This window comes from Platalea leucorodia (genome assembly GCF_965183815.1).
Source record: "Platalea leucorodia genome assembly, chromosome: 10".
NCBI lineage: Eukaryota > Metazoa > Chordata > Aves > Pelecaniformes > Threskiornithidae > Platalea > Platalea leucorodia.
In genome coordinates, this window is record NC_138832.1 from 23775620 (window position 1) to 23798838 (window position 23219).

The 23219-nt window shown below is 60.4% G+C and overlaps 2 protein-coding genes across 5 annotated transcripts in view; both read left to right on the forward strand.

Moving 5' to 3' along the window:
* The window catches only part of LOC309595713 (ras-related GTP-binding protein A-like), a 14165-nt gene extending 5566 nt beyond the window's left edge, over window positions 1-8599 (forward strand). The window contains exons 6-10 of the mRNA XM_082322971.1: window positions 1793-2000; window positions 3564-3686; window positions 5906-5997; window positions 6958-7073; window positions 8070-8599. Of these exons, the coding sequence (XP_082179097.1) occupies window positions 1793-2000; window positions 3564-3686; window positions 5906-5997; window positions 6958-7073; window positions 8070-8167 (637 nt within the window). The 3' untranslated portion in view covers window positions 8168-8599. The remainder of the gene's footprint in view (window positions 1-1792; window positions 2001-3563; window positions 3687-5905; window positions 5998-6957; window positions 7074-8069) is intronic.
* A 5941-nt stretch (window positions 8600-14540) lies between these two features.
* On the forward strand, window positions 14541-22073 carry KLF8 (KLF transcription factor 8). 4 transcript variants are annotated; one of them, XM_082322887.1, is made up of 5 exons: window positions 14541-14611; window positions 18535-19084; window positions 19768-19894; window positions 20010-20143; window positions 21128-22073. In XM_082322887.1, exons 1-5 carry the CDS (start codon window positions 14585-14587, stop codon window positions 21307-21309), a joined length of 1020 nt encoding a protein of 339 aa, XP_082179013.1. In that variant the 5' UTR covers window positions 14541-14584; the 3' UTR covers window positions 21310-22073. The 4 variants fall into 4 exon arrangements, with proteins under 4 accessions (XP_082179013.1, XP_082179014.1, XP_082179012.1 ...); XM_082322888.1 differs by lacking the exon at window positions 14541-14611 and adding an exon at window positions 17163-17485; XM_082322886.1 differs by lacking the exon at window positions 14541-14611 and adding an exon at window positions 17829-18033 and having other exon boundaries at window positions 19792-19894.
* The last annotated feature ends 1146 nt before the right edge of the window (window positions 22074-23219 follow it).

The following is a 23219-nucleotide window of genomic DNA, read 5'->3' on the forward strand; positions in this document are numbered from 1 at the left end:
CATCCAGTGGAGAACAGAACTAATGATTTTTAGTGACAACTGCTCTGAGCCTTTTCTTTTATAGCACTGATTCTAGTACTTGCACCAGGCCTTGGCTCCAGAAGGGAGGTAGAACTGAAAGAAGGCAGAACTGAAAGAAACCCGGCGATCTTAAACTCGCTGCTCACCATTTGGACGGCTTTGCAGACGGTGGTGGTGACAGTGACGGGTGGTTTCTCTTTAGCTGTTGCTTTCAGTCCAGCATAGGCTCTATTTTAAAGCATAACAAAAAAAATAAAGAGAGTTGAACCTTTCCCAGGTAACTAGAAAGTGGTTTCTCTCAGTTGATTCTGCTCTCTGTCGGTTTGGCCTGCCTGCCCAGAGATCACCTCTTAAGCGCTCCGCTGCCCCAAGAGGCATCCTGGAAAGGCTGGGGATCAACCTTTCAGAAAGGTTTGGTCATTTCTGTTCTTTTTGGAGCTTTTGAAAGGTTGCAGGGAGATTGGAAGATCATTAGTTCCTACCAACCTTGCTTTTTCAGCTTGGATTGAAAAGCAACCAACTCCCGATACCAAAAGAAAAATGGGCTTTGCGGGTTAGACCAGCACAGCCCTGGCTGCTTGGCCGCTCCCCGGCTTGCAGCAAGTTTGGAGGCCCCTTTAGGCTGTTGGCTTTTGTCTGAAGTAAGAAGTCCTGTTAAACTTTGTTCTGATTGCCGGTGAGGATGTGCCTGGGCAGCTGCGCAGGAGGCCGCGCGAGGTCCTGTGGCTGAAACCACACCCTGACCTCCCTGCGTAGGCTGACTTCTTCCACGTAGCCGGCTGGCTTCAGATCACTCATGCTGCCTGAGAGTGGTGATCTTCCTCTTCCAGTTTTAGTTCTGCCCTCCAGCCAGTGCAGAAATAGCTCAAAGAGCTTGTTCGTAGGGTTGATTCAAGGAGCTTTTCCTCATTTCCATCTGCCTTCCCTCCAGACTGAAGGATGAGTCTAAAATCTTCTGGATGCTGTCCTGTCCAGATTTGGTTTGGGACTGGTGGACAAATGCTGTTTTTACATAGTTGTGCAGACTCCAGTGAGGCCCTGAAGTGAGGGGTAGAGAGAAGAGGGGCCTTACTTCAGATATGCTTTCAGTGTGTGTCATTGCACACCCATCAAGATCTTTTTTAAGGTATCTGCTACTCAGAAGAACATGCAAATACTGGGCCAAAGCACTATCTCTGTAAATCTTACTGAAGCCTTTGGTATCCCGGGACCCTTTGGGTAAGTGTTGGCCTACGCAGCATTTCATGGGGATCGGTTAACGTTCCGACGTGTTCCTAAAAACAGCGAGCTGAGGTGAAGGTGGTCATCGTGTCTGCCCCTGCAGAGGCACGTAGCTGGCTGTCCTGCTGCCTTTGTAGCCGTTCTGTAGGAGCCTGGCACAAGGCTGTCTGGGCTTTGCTGTTCCTCCTGCTCCCCTCTTTTTGTAACCATAACTTCTGAGGGCAGAGTATGGTGTGAGAAGAGAAGACTGTATAAGTACATGCCTCAGAGCTGCTCATATTGATGACCCTTGAGTGCTTTCTTCCTATCCTGTTCTCAGTGACGGAGCTTTTTGCCTATGACCAGGGACTTGTCAAAATTTAGGACCTCGGAGACACTCGTGCCTGTCCGCTTCCATTCCTACTCCACAACACCCGTAGTTATTTCGTCTTTGAGTCCCAGTCCGATCTATTGCGAGACAGCCGTGGTCGGCTTGTCCCTGCTGCTCCAGCGGAAGGGCTTTCTGCCGGCCTGTCCTGGCCAGCGTGCTCTGCTGTTGCCTTTGCTCCAGTGCTGTAGGTACTCGAGATTTGTTTGAAAGGCATGCTGTAAATGCAATACAGCAACCACACCAAGGGCAGAAATATTTACACTCAACCGCTTATCTTTTTTTTACTTCCCAGATTTTTAAAGAGCGTGAGGAAGACTTGAAGCGCCTTTCCCGTCCCTTGGAATGTGTGTGTTTTAGAACTTCCATCTGGGATGAAACACTTTACAAGGTTCGTAGAGCTTCCTCTCCGTATCTGGCTTCCTCCCTCCCACTTGAAAACAAGAGCCTGAGGAGGGCGAGTGGTTAGTTGCTGCTGGTTTGTTAGCGACTGGCCCTTTTTAGTTCTGCAGCAACTGCTGCTGGAGGTTAGCTGTTGTAAAGGGCATCAGAGCAGCCGGGGTTTAACTAGAAAAAGTAAAACTCCTCCACGTGTTGGAGTCATGGTGTCAGTATGTTAATACCGCTTGAACACTTTGCCTGGCTACTTTAGAAAGAGCTCCTGTGTCTTTTAGTCATGTTTATCCAGCACGGAATTGTTTCCTGTGTTTCTCTGCAGTGCTGTTAAAACACGAGCATTTACCTTTCCGGGAATTTGCTTTGCCTTCAGGAGGGGATGGGGGTTTTTTTGCTATCAGTCAGTCTGGACTGCAGTGTCGGAGGTCTTCCAGGTGTGAGGGTGGCGAGTGCTACCTGGGCTACACTGGTAGCAAATGATCGTTATAATTGCCAGCTAATGCTGATAAGCAGCGGTGGTAGCGTAGCGGCTGGGTTGCTTGTCTGAAGGTGAGGGCTCTTTGGCTCTTGACTTCAGTGGGATGGCAGATTTCACCAGCCTGGCAAATCCATCCAAAGCCGTAGCGAATTTCCCCTGCCTTCAGCGTGTGATGTGTTTGATCGAGGCCGGTACAGTACTGTACCCCAGACATCCCTCTGCACAAAGCACGTCCCCAGCTCCCTCTAGAAATCAGCCTTCCTACGCAGCGGCATTCCCTGTCTTCCTGCAGGCATCCCTAACGTTCATCAGTTAACGCTGGTTACTCTATTCCAGCGGCTTATATAGAGGCAGACCTGTGCTATTCTGGACACAGCACTGCCAGAGCTCTTCAGAGCTCACGCCCTCGGCTCAGGCTTTTAACTTTGCGTTTGGCAGGTGGGATGGTAGGAGTGTTTGGTAAAGGTCAGGTACTTGGTAAATAGGAGACACAAATATCCCCCCTGACTCCGGCGGGGAAGCGTGTGGTCAGGCACTGACGCAAACCTGGCTCCGTAGGTAGGCAGCGAGGTGAAGCTGAGCTCAGAGGACCCGAGTGTGAATGAGGACAGATGCCTGTTACAGCATCCCCAGTCCCTTCTGGGCTTGTTCCTGCCTCACTGGGCTAGATTAGAGCTTTCTGTTTGGATCAGTGACGGGCTGCCCAGTATCCATCTGCATGTTGACCTTGCTCAAGATAAAAAAAACTCTGAAAACTTGAGGGGATTTATCTGGGAGCGGTAGATAGAAGCATTGCCAGCTTAAAATTAGGACAATTTAAGGCAGTTTGATAGTATTCTAGGTTCTCTGTGACTGACGTGGAGAAGAACTTGACCTAGTGAGGAGTTTACTCAGCTCTGGGGTACCACTGGTAGTCTCCACTGTATACCTGGACACGGAGGTGGGAGAAGCTTCTCCGTCTTGCTAGGCTGTCAACACCCAGAACTGCAAATAATCAGTTTTTGAGCACATTGCGTAACAAGAGGAGGAGGCAGAGAAGTGCTGATGCAGCCCTTACGTTGTGTCTTTCTTTATTGACAGGCTTGGTCCAGTATAGTCTATCAGCTGATCCCCAATGTCCAGCAGCTGGAAATGAACCTGAGGAACTTTGCTCAGATCATCGAGGCAGATGAAGTGCTTCTGTTTGAGAGAGCCACTTTCCTGGTGAATACAGCAGTTCTGCCCTTCGGGTTCCTCTGCCTAGGACGGAGTTCCCTGGATGGAAAGTGCTGTTGTGGCAGTAGCCCAGAGAGAGGTGCCAGCGCCGGATGGCAGAACGCATTGATCCAGGCCTTGTGATATTGAAAGTAGCTGACGTGACTCCATAGCTCACGGGACCTTCCCAAAATTTCTACTTCTAGCAGTTGAGCTGAGGGCTTGATCGGTGTTTCCCTCTTCCAGGCTCTGAGAGGGTTTCATATCCCCATTTTGTTGTCGGCCGTGGGACTTTTTTGAGAATTCCTTTCTGCACAGGGCGAGAACCTTCTTTGGCTGGAATTAAGCCTTTTCAGTTCCTCCTGGTCTGGCATTTTAACTGCTCTTGATTTCTTTTCTTTTTTGTCTGATGCTCTACAAACCCGGAGTATGGATAGAGGATCACAAGCAATTAGATTGCAATGGCGTTTGAAGTTACCGGCTGCAGGGTAACTGTGCTTCCGATCTGTTGCCTCTCCAAGGTAAAATGCGTTGGTTAAAACCACCGTTGCTGCGTGTCCCTCCATACTCTCGGTTTCTGGATTGGTCTCTTCAGACTTTGCACCAAAACACTTGCTGACCTGATGGAGTGGTTTTGAATTTTTTTGAGTGCTTTCCTTGATGGCCAAGTGTCTGATTTGGAAATGACAGAGGGAATGTGGAAAAGGAGCCATTACTTTTCTCACTTCTTAAACTGCCAGAAGTAAACAGCTGCCATTTCTGGCAAGTTCTGCTTTTTGACCTTCTGTAGATAATAGTTCCACCTTGGGGGTGTGTAACAGTACTTTTGTTGTAAGTACAGTTTTTACTGAAAAAGAATAATCTTTGCTACAGAAATTCTATGCTTTTTTTCAGTGTGATGGTGACTTTTTAAAAGACTTTCTTCTCACTTTTTTCATATATTTAAACTTCTCCCAGGACTCCTTTCTCCCGAAGTGAAATCTTACTCTGAAATTGTATTCAAATCACAGTAACAGCAAAACCTATCTGGGAAGTTAAGGAACGATCTTGCGTACAATGAAGGCTTTGGTATGGATGTAATCCTTAAATCTGGCTAAACCTGTACTTGTATGAATAATTGGGCAGATTTAAAAGTCGGAAGTATGTGATGATCTTTTTAAGGTGCTCGGGGAAAAAAACAAAACAAAAACCTTAGTTCTTGCAAGGCTGTTAAATGCGACTCCATAGGTGGAAAAGCAGGAGTTTAACATCCTTGCGCCAGGGCGCCTGACACTGCCAGAAGCAGTTGGTTTCATGATTCTTAAGAGCTTAAAGCACACAGCATAAGGTTTTTAAAATATTCCTTTTTGGTTTGCTGTGGGAACAGAGATGAGGTAACTGTTTGATCGTGTGCCGTTCCCCTTATGCAGTAAATGCAGTTCTCGGCCCGTTAGCTAATTCGGCTGAGGAGTAAGGGTCTGTAGGCTGCTGGCCTTGTGAAAATGGTCGAGGAGAGATTGCTGTGGGTCACGCTGCGAGGATTCCTGAAAACCTGTGGTCCTCCGCATCTTTGCGGCCAGGCGCTAAGGTCTGCATGGATGGCTGTGTGGGAGGAAGAGGAGGGAACCGATCTGAATGCAGGCAGCTTAGCACAGTCTTGGTCTGACTCAGTTAACTGATGGAGAGAGAACTCCCTAGGAAACCAGCTGCCTTTGTTCCGCTTTTCTTGGGGAGGAACGGCTTGCTTTGGCTTTGAGAGCAGAGCTTGTGCATCCTACGTGTTGCAGAATGGGAAATTGTTCGGGTTCAGTCCTTCAGAATCTGCAGCACGATAGACTTAGGAAGGAAAAGCTATCCCAGCATTCGTCAAGTGCCTCTTTCCCCTACCTGAGGTGATGGTCTTGCATTTTTTTCTTCTCCTTGCACTTTCTTTTTCTTTGAATCAAGATTTAAATTGCTGCTAAGTTGCAGTATCCAGACCTCAAATGGACAGCAGCGTCTCTTGCAGATCTTACTTGCACCCGGGCTTGTGAAGGGCTTCCTGGTGATTGTGTTACTGCGTCGTGTTTTACCAGGGAAGCACCACGAGTATGGTTGCAAATAGTTTCCACGATTTGATCGGCAAAAGGCAAAGGGAATCCCTGTCCTGGTCGCCACCCGTTTCCCCTAATTGCTGTTGAGCCTGAGAAACTTGGGCTGAAATAAATTCCTGACTCACTCTGCACTCTCTCTCTCTTTCTGCCTTCCAGGTCATTTCTCACTATCAATGCAAAGAACAGCGGGATGTCCACAGATTTGAGAAAATCAGCAACATTATTAAACAATTCAAGCTAAGTTGCAGGTGAGCTGGTTTAATCATTAGGTGGGGAAGATACCTCAGCAGGTATTTCGGCTTCATCCGGAGGCACGAAGGCTCTCCACATTCATACTAGTTCTGTGACTCCGCAGCAGGCTGAGATGCTGTAGTTAAATTGCACCATGCTTAAACACAACCGAGTTAATTGTTATCTTCTGTAACTTCCTCCTCTGCTGATGGGTGAAAGAGGTTTGTTTTGAAACAACCGTTTTCTTCTAGGCCTCGTTCTGCTGGGCAAGGTAGGGAGGTTCCAGGACTGATCTGATAAATTAGTGACAGTCAGCAGTCCTGCGGGAAGTCAGGTGCAGAGCTTTGCTTCAGACCCTGTGCCACAGCGCTGGTTTGGGAGGAAGAGGCTTGCAGACACTATTTATCGATATTTCAAACGGAAAAGTGGAAAGCTTGCTTTGGGGGCTGTTCAAGAGCCAAGCTGCTCCAGGTTCCGCAGTCTGTTGGTGATACCTGCAAGTGTTTGGAGCCCGAATAGGTTGGAGAAGTGGCTGCATGGTTTACAGAGCTGTCTCCAGATGTTTCAGTTGAATACTTGTTTCTCCTGGTTATGCACAGAGTGTTCAGCTGTCCGAAATGACGAAGCTGGTACATCCGTGGGGCAAGGGACGTTGGCTGCTTGGGCACAGCAGACTCAAACAGTCGGTGGGGTTGTACATCTTGAGTTACCTTCACCATTCAATGCACAAATTATTTTATATTGTTCTCATTTAGCCTAAAGCTCAAGAGGTTTTTTTCCTTTCTTAAAAAAGCAAAACAAAAAAAAAAACAACCAAAACGAAACTTGCAATTGTACCTGGCGTTGATTGCCAGGTGGGGACTCGAACACTTCTTTGTCACCAGCAACTCGGATAACGGGGGTGTTGGCTATGTGGGCGCAAAAGCAATGTTACAGTAATGGTTAATTTATTCTTGTTTTTTTTTCTCCTCTCTTAGTAAGCTGGCAGCTTCTTTCCAGAGCATGGAGGTCAGGAACTCTAACTTTGCTGCTTTCATTGACATCTTTACATCAAATACATATGTGATGGTGGTTATGTCAGACCCTTCAATACGTAAGTCGAAGCAAAGATAAGCCTCTGGCCTGTTGTTGTTTGCAGGGACAAAAAGCCGAATGAGTCTCGTTTAAACTGTGTTCCTCTTGGAAAATGACAACCACCAGGCAAAGCAGTAAAGCTGAGGGTAATTAAAAGATAGAGAGGGATCTGCTGTCCTGCTGGTGTGCCCCGTCTGCGCAGAGGGTGGGGAAAGGGGTTAAAAAGTGACTGACTTTGCAGAAGGCCGGAGACGTGTGCCTTTGACAGCTGAGCTATTTGTTGCTGCCGAGCGGAGGATCGTAGCAGCAGTGGGCAGCCACTATAACAGATGTGACCTGAATTGCTAGGTCATGGCTAATAACCTATTTTGGGCTGTTCTGATCTGGCAGCCCCAGTGATTTTTGGAGAGGAAGCAGAGACGGATCGTATTTGAGTTTTTGCTCTTGGTGGGCAAGGACTCTAATTATAGCAGCATCTATTTATCTTAAAGAAGAAGCTGCAGCAGCAGCGCCAGCCCTTACAGGCAGCGTGTGACTGTTGCGCTGTTTACACAGCTCCAGTTGAAACTGCTCCTGGTAGGATTTGAGGCGCTTAAGAGACGCTGTCCAGGCCAGCCCTGGGGCTTACGGTGTTGATGCTTTCTGTCCTCCTCTTCTCGGGTGGTTTACTGAATTAGGGAAAACCTCTGCAAACCCCGTGGCTGAATTACCAGCTGTGGTATTGCTGCGCCGGAGGAGTGGCCGCTGAGCAGCTGTGGGGACTTGTGCGGCCGTCCCCGTGAGCAAACGGCAGGACCGTCATTCCCTCCGCCTCTTCCTCGGCGCTGCCCTGGGATCAGCCAGCAGCCCAGACCTTCCAGCGTTAAATTGTGCCCCGCTGGGGAGCAGCGGGGTTGAAATAAGAGAGCTTGCTGACGGGGACGTTGCTTTTAGGCAGGATTTTGCTTCTGAGGGCTTGGTTACTTGCATCCCTTTTTAACTTGTTTTTATCTCCCCTGTCCCTTTTCCGTCCTAGCTTCTGCGGCTACGCTGATCAACATCCGCAATGCCAGAAAACACTTTGAGAAGCTGGAGAGAGTGGATGGACCAAAGCACAGCCTGCTCATGCGCTGAACGTTGGCCAAGGCACACGGTCTTCGGGGGGAGAAAAAATGAATTGGAACTACTTATTTTTAGGAGAATCTAACAATGTTGATGTCTTTGTTGGGCTTTGAAATGGGTGTGCTGCTTTATTTTTTCTCCTTTTAACGTTGGACACTAGTCACTCGGAGGATGTCTGGATACACTGCGGACCTTCAAAAGAGACTTCCCTGGCGTACGTGGGGTTGGGAAGGAGCGAGGACGGGTGATGTGCAGGTGGTCTCCTACTCCTGGTTGTCGTAGTGGCACGTGGCAGAGCCGTTTCGGATGTTTGGCTCCCGGGTGATCATATAAGTCACAGGAATGGAATATTTACTGTTTTATTGGTGGGTTGCTAGAATACGTTTATAAATTTCTCCTTGTCTTCAGTTACGAAAATAAATTTTTGCTACCAGGGATTTCAGATCCTAGAGCTTTGGAAAGTGGCTTTTCTTTCTTCTAAAACCTAGGGCAGCTTTGGCCAGCCGATGTGTAATAGCTGCATTTCTCCTTTCACGTTATTGGGAGGTGTTGACTGAAGGCTGTTCCAGAGTTTCATTTAAGATGATAATTTTTTAATTTTTGTTTTAAAGACCCTAACTGACCAAGCAGCGAGATGGTCCTGGCGCGCCTGGTCTCCGTCCTGGTGGGCCCGGAGGGGCTGGCGCGGGCGCGGAGGAGCCCCAGAACGCGCTTGCTGTGGGTGGTGTGTGCATGAGCTATATTAGCTATGTTTGCGCTGAGCCAGTTGGACAGTGTTTGGCACCAATGTTACTTGACGTTGCTGTCTATTTTTTAATGAATTTTTTGTGTGCATTTCCATTAAACATAGGAACAACAAAAGCACTGTGCGTTAGGGGAATCTCTGCCTCGCTGGGTGGGAGCTGATGCTTGTCAGCATCTCGTTTCCTTTTTTTCTCTCTTGCTGCATCAAATTGCTGTATAAAAAAGGGTGTGGTGACTCTGAGCCTGGCTCTCCGCTTTGTATGCTCGAAACCGTGCTTGCCCCCTGTATCCCTGCCCACACACGCGCTGGTGGGGGGGAGCGAGTCGCAGGGCGAGTCCGTGACGCGGGAACGGGGAGCTAAAGGGCACGTCTCGGCTGGAGAGCTGAGGACGGGCTCCGCACAAAATCTTCCATCGATTCTCCGTCGTTAGGGTGTTAAACGCCCGCGTCTTGCACCGCCTACTCAGCAGATGCGTCGGTGCTCTGTCAGGCTGGGTGTGTTTTCAGTGAGGATCATCAAGTCGGCATCCCTGGGGGAGAGGAGCGTACCGTACCGAGGTTCCTACTAACGCTTCAGGTGCCTGAGTTTCTGGAGAACTCGTGAACGGGCTGGAGATGCGGCGGAGGGTTCCCGTTTGTCTTCGGTGCTTCCAGGTGTGGAATACGGTGCTGGAATGGGAAGAGCAACTGTTGCTCACCGTCGCTTTTGCCTGACGTCGGGGTGGAGCAAGCCAAAAGGCGACTGCAGTTTCCTCTTGCGGATGCTGCCCCACCGCTTGGCCGAGGCCAGGCCCTGCTTTCCCTCCGGTCGGTGAGGGAACGTCACGGCTTTTCTGCACCCAAACCCTGCCCTCAGCGCTGTGCGGCGGAGCAAGAGGATGCGTCGCGGCCGATCCGTCTGTTGTCGGAGCCTCGGGAGCATCACCTCCAAGGGATTGCCGGGAAGGGCTCCGCTTGCAGGAGACGGGCAGCTGTCACGGCTTCAGGAGAGCAGAAGATGGCTCACGGCCGCAATTCCAGCGCAGATTGAAGCACCTTCTGCTGAGAGCGGGATTTTGTAGCGGGCAGCTGTTCCTGCCGGAGAGGAGGAAAGGACAGTGGGAAATGCTGCCTTATTTCCATGGTTACAAGGAGTTGCCGTTGGGTTTCCGCAGGGGATAAACTGTTTAGCATGTGAAAGTGGGATAATGTTGGGGGGGGGAATGTGGGGGGGGGAAGCGGGTGGATTGGGAGCCAAACCCAGCGTGCAGGTACGCTGGCTCGCTGAAGCCTCTCCAGGGCCAGCGATAGGGTGGTGGTAGCTAAAGTTCTGCTGTTTTCTCTTTCTGCAAATCTATTTTCCCAAAGTACACGTATTTTGGGGGCTCTTTTGAAATCAGCGTTTTCCTTTTGCTCTCTGGCAGAGACGCTGCTGGCGCTGCTCTGTGCCACCATCCGCAGCGTGGACAAAAATACCCGGGTGGCTTTGTTTGAAGGCAGCGGCCTCACCTCTTTCGACAGTGCGGTGTTGTGTTTGGGTTGTCTCTCTCCCAAAAGCAAACCTCGGGGCCTTCCTCGGGGTCGCTGCCAGCAGAGGCCGATGTGCCGCTGCGCCGGGCAAGGTCCTTCCAGCGACCAGCCGCTCTCCGCCGAGCAGCGAGGCTTGGTGATCAGGCTCCAGCACCTTCTGGAAGACTCTTCCCCCTTCCTCTGGCAGCTCTTGCTATCAAAAAAAAAAAAAAAAAAGTTGATGCCTGCTCCAGGTGTTGCTCTTGCAAACGTACTTGCACACAAGTGTGACCCCAAAGAGAGCCAAACTGTACAATCGATGCGATTGCAGAGGTCCATCCTTTCTTCAGGACTTGACCTCGGAACTAGTAGGAACTTCAGGCTACCTGTCATTCAGATACCGAATAAACGCCCCTGTTCCTTTCCACAGGCTGCCTTTCCTCCCGGAGCTGCTGCGTGGCTGGGGACGGGGCGGTGGGGTGGTCGCTGCAAGCTCAGCTCTTCCTCTTCTCAGCGGTGCGGGCAGGTTGTGCTCGCGTGTACGTCCTTGTGCTGTGCTCGTGGCTTTTCCTGCGTCTTAGCGCTGTGTTCATGGCTTTTCCTACGTCTTAGTACCGTGCCTTGCTGCTCGTGGGTTTTCCAGCCGTTTCCCTCCTGCTGCCTGCGTTGGACCAAGCATGGATGATGACTCGAGTAGGGCTGAGGGTGGACAAGTGGCCGTTACCGCCGTGATGAGCTGCCATCAGATCAGCTGAACTTGCGGAGCTCTCCCAAAGGTGCTGCGCTTCGTTTTACCTCCTCAGCGGCACGTAGGAGCGGTAGTGTCAGAGTCTCCAGGAGCTGAGGAGCGGCTGGGTGGGACGGACGTGGGTCCATCGGCTGCCGGGCGCTGCTCTCCAGCTGGAGCGAGCTCCTCGAACGCATCCAGGGGGTGATGTGGATTCCACATGGGGAGTTCAAGTTCCCTGACAGCAGCCTTGCTCTGCTTAATTGTGGCTTGTAGGCACCTTACGAGTAGCATCTGCCCCATCCCTAAGGGCCTGGAGTTCAGAAGATCTTGCGTCCAAATCACCTACGGCCTCCGTGACCCTCTGGGGAACAGCTTTTGGCCAGATGAGGGATCTTCCCCCGATGGGAGATGGGGAAGGGATACATTTGGGTGGTTAAGATCGTATGGTGCTGCCTCTCCAACAGCTGGCACAGGATTACGTAGGCAAGGCCCCATCTCCACGTCCATCCTCCTGCTCCAGGTCGATGGCTCAGGGACCGGCCTAGCTGAGACCTGATGGGGTTTCCCCTCCAAGAGCCCTGTTCCATTGCGCGATCACCCTCACGATTTTAAAATTATAAATAAAAATCCCCCACGTTGCCACTTGAGCCGCTGCCTCTTGTCCTGTCACCACCCATCTCCGCGAAGAGCCTGGCTCTGTCCCGTACCCTCCTGTACTCGTGGGCAGCGGCGAAAGCCTCTCCCTGCACCTCCCGGACCTGCTCCGCTATCTCCATCCCTGCTTTCCTTCTACTCGGGAGCCCAAAACTGGGCCCGGCTGTGGTCTGAGAAGTGCTGGAGAGAGGAATAAGTCACCTCCTCCATAACCAGCAACCACCGGGACTTCCTAATGCTCATCGCAACCCTTGGGATCCGGTAGTTCCTTCCATTTCCCACCTCACCATCCCTTTTCCCATACATTTCTCAAGAAGACTGTGGTGGTGGGTGTTGCTCACGCGTTCAGCGCATCAAGAACGGAGCGGTGCGCGCTCAGCCGGGCTGGAAGGGGCCGAGAGCTGCGCTTGGAGGGACGCAACCGAGCCCCCCCGCCGCCTTCGACCCAACCGCGGCCACAAGAAGCCGCGGCGGAGGGACTCTGCTCCCGCGGCAGAGCCGTGGGCGCGGGCCGTCTCCCTGCGGAGCCAAAGCAGGATCTCCCGGGATCCTGCGGGTTTTACTTGGGGTGATCCAGGAGCGCGTCCGTGGTTAACCTTGAAAGCAGAGGCAGGGAGCTGCCGCGCTGGGTTTAATGGCTGCGTTGAGGCGGGAGCTGGTGCCGCTCAACGCGGAGCTCCTCGCCTCGGGGCGGTGGGTGAACGCCAAAACACCCCCGTTTCTGGGGTGCTTTGATTTTGCGTCTGCTCCCAGGGTGGGCAAGAACAACGTGCGCCGCTTCCGCAGCCCGGCAGATGTTTCTGGCCCCTGTTCCACTGCATCAAAGACGTGAGGGCTGCTGGTGGCCTTCAGCGCCCGTCAGCACGCCCGTCAGCACGCCCGTCGCCCTTCTCGCTTCTTCTTCTGCTTTCCCTTCTTTGCGGCCAGCCCTCCTCTGTCCCGGCGGGTCGCAGAGCGCGGCGTTAAAGCGTCGAGGGCTCCGTCCCTCGCCTTCGGCCCGGCGCTGGCAGCCGTCCCCGTGGACCTGGATTCGGTCCTGAGGCCGAAACCAACGGTGCTGCTTCTTGGAGCCGAAAGGTGTCGGACCTTCGCGGTGCGAAGCTCAAGGGACCACTCGGAGCACGGACACGCGTGGCCCCTTTCCCGGGGGCTGTCCCCGTCCTTCCCCAGGAGAGCCGCGTCCGCGTTTCCCCAGCGCCCTCCGCCCCGGGACGCCGTGGGGCGAGCACGGGTGAAGACTTTGACTCTTCTCAAGGCAGACAAATGATTGTTTTTCACTCACGCCCTTCCTCGTCGACAAAGAAAAGGACGAGCCGGTGCCCCGCGTCCCGTGGGCGCAGCGAAGGCGCGAGTTCGTTTCGCTGCCCGTGGAAACGCGGCGGGAGGCCGAGGGAAGGGGTCGACCCCCAGCCCCGGGAGGCACCCGTGCCGTGGGGCCGGGACCCCCGGGGGCTGTGGGGACCCCCCGGGGGCTGCGGGGACCCCCCGGCCCGGGCGCCACCCCTGCTCCTTGTCCCACCCCTCCTGCCTGAAGTCGTCCTGGGCGATGGCAGCCGCCTGCACCCCACCCCGCGCCGGCCTTCTCCCCAGGGCCGCGTTTCCGCGTGGGCAGCCGGAGCCCTGGGGACGGAGACGGGGACCCGATGCCTTTTTCCTCCCGTTTTTCTGTATTTTTTGGAGGGCTGCCTGGCCTGTCGGGGCTTGCAGCCCGTTCTTCAGCTGGACGATGTCGGGGGGGGTCTCTCCGGGCGCAGCGCGCACTCTCACCACCCAGCTCAGTCCCCAAAAAGCTTTTCCAGTCCCCAAAAGCTTCACCGCTGCGGGGAAGGCGAGAGGCGGAGGTCGGCCGAGGAGTGCCCGCGCCCAGGGAGGCGAGGGGGGTCCCCATGGGGGCTCAGCCCGCTGCCTCCCCCCTGAACGGCTTTTTTTTGGGGGGGGCGGTTGCATTTTTTTTGCCGAAAAGGGGTAGGTCCGGTCCCACTCCTGGCTGAGCCGCGGCGGCTGGGGGGGGTTGGGCTCAGAGGGGTTCGGCAGGGGAGCGGGGAGCCCAAACCGGGGGGGACGGGACCCCTGCACCCCCAAAAGGGCAGGGGGGAGACGCTGCCGGGGCCGGGGTCGCGGGTGGGGGGGCGCGGGGGGGCCCGGGTTCGGGTCCGCAGGGCTCCTCCCAGGCGCGGCCCCTGCCTCCAACGGCAGCCGAGGTCGGGGGGGGCCGGGGGCTCCCCGAGACCCCCAGGAAGGAGCCGGGGGGAGCCCGGACCCCCCCACCCGCGGCTGCAGCCCCAGTGACCCCCCCCAGCTCTGCCAGGGCCCCCCGAGGGGCCCACCCGCCGAGGGGGGGCTGCGGGCACCCCAGGTATTGGGTTTTGGGGGGGGGGGTTATGGGGGTGGGGGGGGCAGGGACCCGGCGGGGGCGCGTGGGCAGCGCCCGTGGGTGGGGAGCCGTGCGCCCCCCCCATCGCTGACACGAGTGCGCCAGGTCTCAGCCCCTCCCGCAGCGCGTCCCGCCCTCCCCCGATTTGGGGGGGGGGGGGCAGGTGGGGGAGCCCCCCCCTCCCCAAATCCTGCATCTGTTTCCACGGCAACGCCGGATGCGAGGGGAGCCGCCCATTGGCTGCTGATGATGTCACCGCAGGGCGGGGCACCCCTTTTTTTTTATTTTTTTGGGGGGGGGAGGGGGGTGCCCCCACCCAAAAAAAAAAAAAAGGGTGGGGGAGGGGAGCTCCGCCCAGCACGGCCCCGCCCCTCCCCGCCCGTGGGGCCCCACCCCGCCCCACCCGGCACCGCCCCGGGGGCAGCGGCGGCGGCGGGGATGCACACGGAGGAGTCGCGGGGGAAAGTGAGTGAGTGGGGAGGGGGGGGGGGGACACGGACACGGACACGGACACGGGGGGGGGGACGGACGGGACCTCGACCGGGACGAACTCGGGTGGGGAGGACGGCGGGCGCGGCCGCTTCCAGCTTGCGTGGGTTCTTAAAGGGGCAGCGCCCACGGGGGGGGGGGGGGATTTTGGCAGCGGGGGGCACGGCGGGGGGGGGGGAGGGGGAGGGAAGGGCGGGGGGGGCGGTTCCCGCCCCCCCCCGCCCTTCCCTCCCCCTCCCCCCCCCCCGCCGTGCCCCGCGTGGGCCCCCCCCACCGTGGCCTCTTCCGGGGGGGGGGGGGCGCACCGAGGGGCGACGTCGCGGCGCGCCCCGCCCCGCCCTTCCCTCCCCTCCCCCCTCCCACACCCTTTGCTCTTAAAGGGCCCGACCCTCCCTGCGCGCGGATGCGTGTGTGTGCGTGCGTGTCCCCCCCACCCGGGCCTCGCGTGGGGCCGAGGGCAGGGAGAGCAGGCAGGGAGAGCAGGCAGGGGAGCAGGCAGGGCAGCAGGCAGGGCAGCAGGCAGGGCAGCAGGCAGGGCAGCAGGCAGGGCGGCCCCGCGGTGGCTGGGCGGGGTGGCCCCGCAGCAGATGGCGTTGGCGGGACTCTGTGCCCTTCCCCCCCCCCCCCTCAACACCCCACGGGTGCCCTTCCCCACCCCCGCCCCCCCCCGCCCCTCCTCATTTCGGGCAGCCGGAGGGTGGAGCGGGGAGGAAATTCCTCGGGGAGGTGTGACGGGGTGTGACCCCCCCCCCCCCCCGCCCACGGGTGGGGGACACGGACCGGGGGGGGCACACACAGAGGGAGCAGGCAGGGAGGGATGGAAGGCAGCTGCCTGCGTTTTCCCACGCTTGCCCCCCCCAAGGTCACCCCATGGTTTGGGGGCACCCCACGTCCCTCCCGCAGCTATTTTAGGGGGATGCCCCCCCCGATGTGGGGCTTCGTGGGGGGGCCCTGGCGTGCGCCTGGGCTGAGGACGGAGGAATTCAGCTCACCGATGGGTGCAGGGGGTCCCCGGGGGGGGCATGAGGCGGGATTTGGGGGGGCAGCGAGGCCCCCCCCGCCCACCCGGCTGCCACATCTCTCACCCCCCCAGCCCCCTCCCCAGAACGGGGCTGGGGGGGGTCCCGCCTTTGTGCCCCCCCCCCCAAATGGGCCTGGTTGTGGGGACCCCCCCCCGGGTGTGGGTGTGGGGGGTCCTGGGGGGGCTCTGGGGGGTGTGGTGGGATTGGGGGTCCCCAGCTGGGGGGGGGGCAGTTGTGTGGGTGTCTCCGGGGGGGGGTACCTGGGTGTGGGGGTGTTTGGGGGGTCCTGGTGATGTGTGGGGGTGTGTTGGGGGGTCCCTGGCTGGGAGTGGGGGTGTTTGGGGGGGTCCGTGCTTGTGTGGGTGGGTGTTTTGGGGGGTCCTGGTGATTTGGGGGGGGGGGGGCTGTTTTGGGTGTCCCTGGCTTCGTGGGGGAGGTCTTGGGGGGTCCCTGGCTGGGAGTGGGGGTGTTTGGGGGGTCCCTGCTTGTGTGTGTGGGTGTTTGGGGGGGTCCTGGTGATTTGTGAGTCTGGGGGGGCTGTTTTGGGCATCCCTGGCTTTGGGGGGGGACATTTTGGGGGGTTCTTGGCTGGGAGTGGGGGTGTTTGGGGGGGGTCCCTGGCTGCGAATGTGTGCTGGGGGGTCCCCAGCTGAATATGTGGGTGCTGGGGGGGTCTCTGGCTCTGCGTGGGGGTGTTGGGGGGTCCCTGGTGATACCCGGGGGGTGTTTGGGGGTCCCTGGCGATACAGGGGAGTGTTGGGGGGACCCTGACGGTACAGGGGGGTGTTGGGGGGTCCCTGGTAATATGGGGGGTGTTTGGGGGGGTCCCTGGCAATACAGGGGGGTGTTGGGGGGTCCCTGGTAATATGGGGGGTGTTTGGGGGGGTCCCTGGCAATACAGGGGGGTGTTGGGGGGTCCCTGGTAATATGGGGGGTGTTTGGGGGGGTCCCTGGCAATACAGGGGGGTGTTGGGGGGTCCCTGGTGACACAGGGGGGTGTTGGGGGGGGTCTCTGGTGATACGGGGGGTGTTTGGGGGGTCCCTAGCTGTACAGGGGGGTGTTGGGGGGTCCCTGGTGGTACAGGGGGGTGTTGGGGGGGTCTCTGGTGATACAGGGGGTGTTGGGGGTCCCTGGCGGTACAGGAGGCTGTTGGGGGGTCTCTGGTGATACGGGGGGTGTTTGGGGGGTCCCTAGCTGTACAGGGGGGTGTTGGGGGGGTCTCTGGTGATACGGGGGGTGTTTGGGGGGTCCCTAGCGGTACAGGGGGGTGTTGGGGGGTCTCTGGTGATACGGGGGGTGTTGGGGGGGTCTCTGGTGATACGGGGGGTGTTTGGGGGGTCCCTAGTGGTACAGGGGGGTGTTGGGAGGGTCTCTGGTGATACGGGGGGTGTTTGGGGGGTCCCTAGCGGTACAGGGGGGTGTTGGGAGGGTCTCTGGTGATACAGGGGGTGTTGGGGGGTCTCTGGCTGACTGCGAGGGGGTCGGGGGGTCCCCGCCCGAGCGCGGAGCTGCTGCGGGGGTCCCGCTGGTGCGTGGCTGTGGGACGCCGCCTGTGTTTGGGGGGTCCCTGGCTGAGCGTGGGTCTGTGCTGGGGTTGGGGGGGGTCCCTGGCCCTGCGTGCGTGTGTTTTAGGGTGCCCCCCCCCCGCAAGGGCTGCTCGAGAGGGCTGGGAGGCTCCGGCTGTGTGTGTGCAGGGTGTGTGCGCTGGGTGTGCCCCGGGGAGGGGCCGGGCCGGGCCGCGCGTGTGAGTGAGTGTGAGTGAGCGTGAGTGAGTGTGCGTGGGGGCTGCCGCGGCCCGCCGCGGGGGAGGTCCCTGCCTGCACCCAGGTACGTGCGGGGTCCCGGGGGGGCCGGTGCTGGGGTGATGAAGTGCTGCTTTGGGGGGGCGGGGGGGGGAGGTCCCCCGCGGCGGCTGCGTGCCGGGCACCCCCACGCGTGCCCGCGTACGGGAGGGACCCCTCGGGAGGGGGGTGGGTGGGGAGGGGGGGTCCCTGAGGCTGCGGGCGTGTTTGCGGGGGCACCCCGCGCGCTGGGGTACCGCGTGTGCGCGGCGGCGGGGAGCGGGTGGGGGGGGGTGGGGGTGTCGCGGGTGGGGCCCTGCCCGGGTGCCTCCCGCGGGGGCCGGGCCGTGCCGTGCCCGCAGCCCCTCCCTGCCGCGGCCGGGCCCTTTTAAGGAGCTCCACCCCGGGCCGAGCCAGGGTGGAGCCGCGGGGCCGTTCACACCTCTCGCCCGGCCCGGCCCGGCTCGGCTCGGCTCGGCTCGGCTCGGCCCGGCTCGGCGCGGCCGGTGAAGCGCGGCGGGGAGCATGATCCTGCCCGCCGAGGGGATGAACGCCTCGCACCCGCGGAGGAGCCCCCCCCGCGCCGCCGGGGCGGTGAGTGACCCGCCCGCCGCCTCGCCCCCTTCGGCCCCGGGGGCCCCCCCCCGCAGCGGCGGCGCGGCCCCTTTAAGGCGTGGGGGAGGGGAGCGTGGCGGGGCCCGCCACCGCCCCGCGGGGGCCACGCCCACCCCCCCGCCCCGCCCGGCCCTGAGGCGCGCGGGGGGGCGGGGCCGCGGGGGGCGGGGCCGCGGGGGGGCGGGGCCGGGCAGCGGCACAAAGGCGCGCGGGGCGGGGCCGTGGGCGGGGCCGTGGGCCCGGCGGGGTGGGCGTGGTCTCCGCTTCCCGCCTTCGGCTCGGCCCGCGGCCGTCGCGAGGGGCGGCCAAGGGCAAGGGCAAGGGCAAGGGCAAGGCCTCGGGGGCCGGCGCTCGGCCGGGGGGGCCCCGCCGCCCCCTCACCCCCGCAGGGCCCGGCCCGAGGCAGCGCCGGTCGGACGGGAGCCCCCCCCCCCGTGCCTCAGTTTCCCCGTCTGCTCACGGGCCGTGGGTCTCCCGCAGGGCCAGGGGAAGGCGACGCCCGCCATGAGCTCGTCGGCGCTGCTGGCTGAGGGCCCCCTCGACCCGCCGGTGCTGCTGGCCGACATCAAGACGGAGCCCCCCGAGGAGCTGCTGGCCAGCGACTGCGGCCAGCCCCAGGCCGAGCCCGTCGATCTCTCCCTCAACAAGTCCAAGGTGGCGGCGGCCTCGGCCCCGCCGCCGCCGCCGCCCCCCGCCTCCATCCAGTCCTCCCCCTTGCTGGTGGCTCCCCCCCTCCCCGCGCCCGCCACCGTCTCCATCTCGCCCTCCGGCCTCAGCTCCACCTCGGCCATCCCGGCCGTCCTCTCGCCCGGCTCCATCCTGGCCTCCACGCAGGGCAGCGGCGGGCAGCAGATCCTCCACGTCATCCACACCATCCCTTCCGTCAACCTGCCCAGCAAGATGGGCAACCTCCAGACCATCCCCGTGGTGGTCCAGTCCCTCCCCGTCGTCTACACCACCATGCCCACCGATGGCGTCACCGCCATCACCGTACCCCTCATCGGGGGGGACGGCAAGAACGCCGGGTCCGGTAAGGGCACGCTGGGGAGAAACCCTGAAATTTTGGGAGTGGGTCGTGTCCGCCCCCCAAAGGGGATCCGATTTTTCCACCCTGGGTGTCATCGTCCCCCCCCCCCCGTCTGCCTCCCCACATCTGCCACCTTCACCCAAATTCCCCCCCCCGGCCCTCAGCCCCCAGCCTGTGCCCCCGAGGGGACACGGGGAGGGCAGGGGATACACGGGGCACGGCGCTGCCTGCCCTGCCTGCCCGCTGCCTGCCCTGCCCATCCCGCTGCTGGCAGCCTGCCTGCCCTTCCCACTGCCTGCCTGCTGCCAGCAGCTCTGGTTTCAGTGCCCTGGTACCTCCATCCCCGTCCCCCCCCCGTCCCCGTCCCCTTCCCCAGGACATTCCCAGCCTCCCGCCTTATCTGGGGCGGGGGGCCTGGGTCTCCCCTCCTCTGGGCAGGAGCAGGCAGCCAAAATGGCTTCCCCCCCAAGTCGTGGCCCCCCCGTGTCTCTGTGCCCCGTGGCGCGGGGGGCTTCTCCATCTCCCCAACTTGATTTTATTTTTTTTTTGGGGGGAGGGGAGCAGCATTTGGGGCGCTGCGGGAGCAGGGGGAGGGTTGTCACTGCTGCAGGGGTGGGGTTTTTTTTGGGGGGTGTCTCTATTCTCTGCTCACGAACCTCACCCCCTCCCTCCTTGTTTCTCAATAGCTTTTCTTTCCCGCCCCCCACCAGTGAAAATCGACCCGGGCTCCATGTACCCCATGGACATGAACAGCGACAGCGAGGACAGCGCCTCCGAGAGCGGCCCAGCCCCTTTCCAGGACCTCCAGAGAGAGTGAGTCTCCTCGTATGCGTGGCTCTCCGCCCTGGCCCCCCTCCGAGTCCCCGGGCGCCCCGCGGGGGCCGTGGGCGCGGGGACCGTCCCCTCCATCCCTCCCTCCTCCCGGCAGGCCGGCGGCGCGGGGGCAGCGAGCCGATTCTCCCGACCTCAAGAAGCGGCGCATCCACCAGTGCGACTTCGAAGGCTGCAATAAGGTCTACACCAAAAGCTCCCACCTCAAAGCTCACCGGCGGATACACACGGGTAGGGGCCAGCGCCGCACACCCCCTGGCCGGGAGGGTCAGGATCAGCGCCCCCGGCTCCCGATGGGCTGGGGGCACCTCGGGATGGGCTGGGGGACGCGATGGTGGTCCGTCCCTGGGCTCGGGGGGGGGGGGCGGTTTGGGGGTGGTGGCGCCCTGTGCCAGGGCTGGGGGGCACTTTGGGGGCTTGGGGAGGCTCTTTGGGGGTGCTGGCACCCTCTGCCAGAGACTGGGGAGTCCCTTTGGGGGCTCAGGGTGCTGGCACCCTTTGCCAGGGCTGGGGGGTGCCCTTGGGGAGCTCTTTGGGGATGCCGACACCCTCTGCCAGCGTTCGGGGCAGCCCCCTATGGGGGGCATTTGAGCTCTGCTGGCGCTTTGGGGGTGCTGGTACCCAGGGCTGTGCCCCACGGACCCTCCTGCCCCCCGGCTGGGGCTCCCCCCTCCTCGCCAGCACCCTGGGGTCCCTCTGCCGGGGAGGGCTGCTGGTGCCCCCATCGCGTGCTCGGTGCCCCGTGGGACCCCAGGCTCCTCCGTGGGGTGCCGCTGCGGCAGGCCCCGGGGAGGACGGTGGGGTGTTGCCGCTACAGTCGCACGCTGCCTGTAGGAGGGTGCCACAGGCGGAGGGAACCCCGTCCCGCCCACGCAGGGGGGTGCCATAGTGAAGCCGGTGGGGTGCCCTTCGCTCTCCCCCGGGGCGTGACCGGGCGATGCTGCAGGCAGGGGGGTGCGCACCCCAAAACACCGTCTCGGGTCTCGCTGGCGGCAGGGGCGCGGTGCTGTGTTAAGGCCTAAAAGCCACGCTCGTGCACCCGGTGGCGCCAACGGACCGCGCTGGGCAAGCGCCGAGGCGGCCGAGGGCTAGCGCAGAGATGCTGAGGGGTTCCCGTGGGTGCAGCCAAGAAACACTGCCTTTTTTTTTTTTTCTCTGTAAGCGGGTGGTGGTAATTTTTGCAGTCCTGACCCCTCTCTGCTCCCTCCCGCGCAGGCGAGAAGCCCTACAAATGCACCTGGGAAGGCTGCGCCTGGAAGTTCGCCCGCTCCGACGAGCTGACCCGGCACTTCCGCAAGCACACGGGCATCAAGCCCTTCCGCTGCTCGGACTGCGACCGCAGCTTCTCCCGCTCCGACCACCTGGCCCTTCACCGCCGGCGGCACATCATGATGTGAGGAGCCAAAGTCCCTGGGGCACCTGGCTGGGATGGGGGTGGAAAACGGGGGCGCATCCCCCCCCCCCCTTCGCTCCTCCGTGTGCGGTGGAGGGACTGCGGGAGCGGAGAGGCTGAGCCCTGCCCGGTGGCGAGCGAACTGTGGCCGCTCCAGGAGCCCCACCGACACAAGATGTAAAAAGATGGTTTCCGGACTGGTCCTCCTGCTCCCTCGCTCCCGTTTCTTGTTTTTCCTGGGCTTCTCCTCCCCACTCGGAACATCCGGAGGCTCCTCCTTGACTCCTCACCCAGGATTCACCCAGCAGCGGCCTCCGGACCTGCACGTCTGCCTCTTCAGCCTCTTGCCCACCTCCATCTCCTGTGCTCGCTGTCCCCTGCCCTCCTCCCAGTCCCCGTGGGCAAAATCTGGGAGCTGCGGCAAGGACGGAGGCGGGGGGCTCTGCCGTCGCCCCCGTGCAATAGCTGTTGGCCGCTTTCCTCTCCAGAAAGCCGCTGCCTCTCCGTCCCCCGCCACTGCGTGCCCCTGTCCCCGCGGGAGAAGGGACCCTGGCACGTCACCCTCTCTGCATCCCTCGGCGTGTGCTGGGCTTCACGGGAGGTGCCGGGGGCACGCAGGAGGGCCAGGAAGGAAAGAAAAAGCAAGAAGAGCGGCGGGGAAAACCCAACCACCCAACAGCAACCCACAAACGAGACCACCGCCACCAAAAAAAAGGGAAACTTTGCGGAACGTGGAACTGTGATTTTATGGCGTTTTAAGGGGGGGTGGGACGGGGTGGGGAGGGCGGGGGCCACCAGCTTTCTGGTTTTTTTGAAGACTATGGGACAGTTCAATCATTTCTAAGTTAAAAAGGCAGACTGTGGCCACATGCTTTCCTTAATTGTAATTATTATTTTTGTGGGGTGCTCCCCCCCAGCCAAACCCCTGCAGGGGCAGCCCTGCTCCGCTGGTGGGAGGGTGGCAGGGTTCAGGGTTGGAGCCTTGGGGCTGTTGGGTGGTGGGAAGGGTGATGGGGGGTTGTGACAGACCCCCCCCTCCCCAACCAGTACCTGTGAGGCTGGCTGGGGCGGGGGAGCTTCCCGAAAGCTCCCTTTGAGCCCGTGCCTTTGGCTCGGGGGATGCTGGGCTGCTTGGGGAGGGGGAACTGGTGTGGGGAGGGCCTGGGGGGGGCAGAGACCCCCGGCCCCTGCAAATGACTCTGACATGTTTGGGAAACCACTGTTCGTCTCTGCTTTCCATCCGCCGGCCGAGGTGTTTCATGGGCAGAGCGTGTCCCCAGCCCCGCAGTGGCCCCTGGCCCTCCTGGGGCTGGGCACGGCCGGAGGGCGAGTCCGGCTGGTGGCCGGTCACCAGTGGTGTCCCCGGGGCTCAGTGCTGGGGCCAGCTCTGTTCGGTGTCTTTATCGATGATCTGGACGAGGGGATGGAGGGCACCCTCAGTCCGTTTGCGGACACCCAGCTGGGCGGGAGCGTTGATCTGCTGGGGGGCAGGGGGCTCTGCAGAGGGCCCTGGCCAGGCCGGGGCGATGGGCCCAGGCCCCGGGGTGAGGGGCAACAAGGCTCAGGGCCGGGTCCTGCCCTGGGGGCACAACAACCCCAGGCACCGCTGCAGGCGTGGGGAGGAGCGGCTGGGAGCTGCCCGGCGGGAAAGGGCCTGGGGGTGCTGGTCGACAGCCGCTGGACATGAGCCAGCAGGGTGCCCAGGTGGCCAAGAGGGCCAGTGGCACCCTGGCTTGTGTCAGGAATGGTGTGGCCAGCAGGAGCAGGGCGGGGATCGTCCCCCTGCGCTGGGCACTGGTGAGGCCGCCCCTCGAATGCTGTGCTCAGCGCTGGGCCCCGCACCCCAAGGCGGCCATGGAGGGGCTGGAGCGTGGCCAGAGCAGGGCAGCGAGGCTGGGGCAGGGGCTGGAGCAC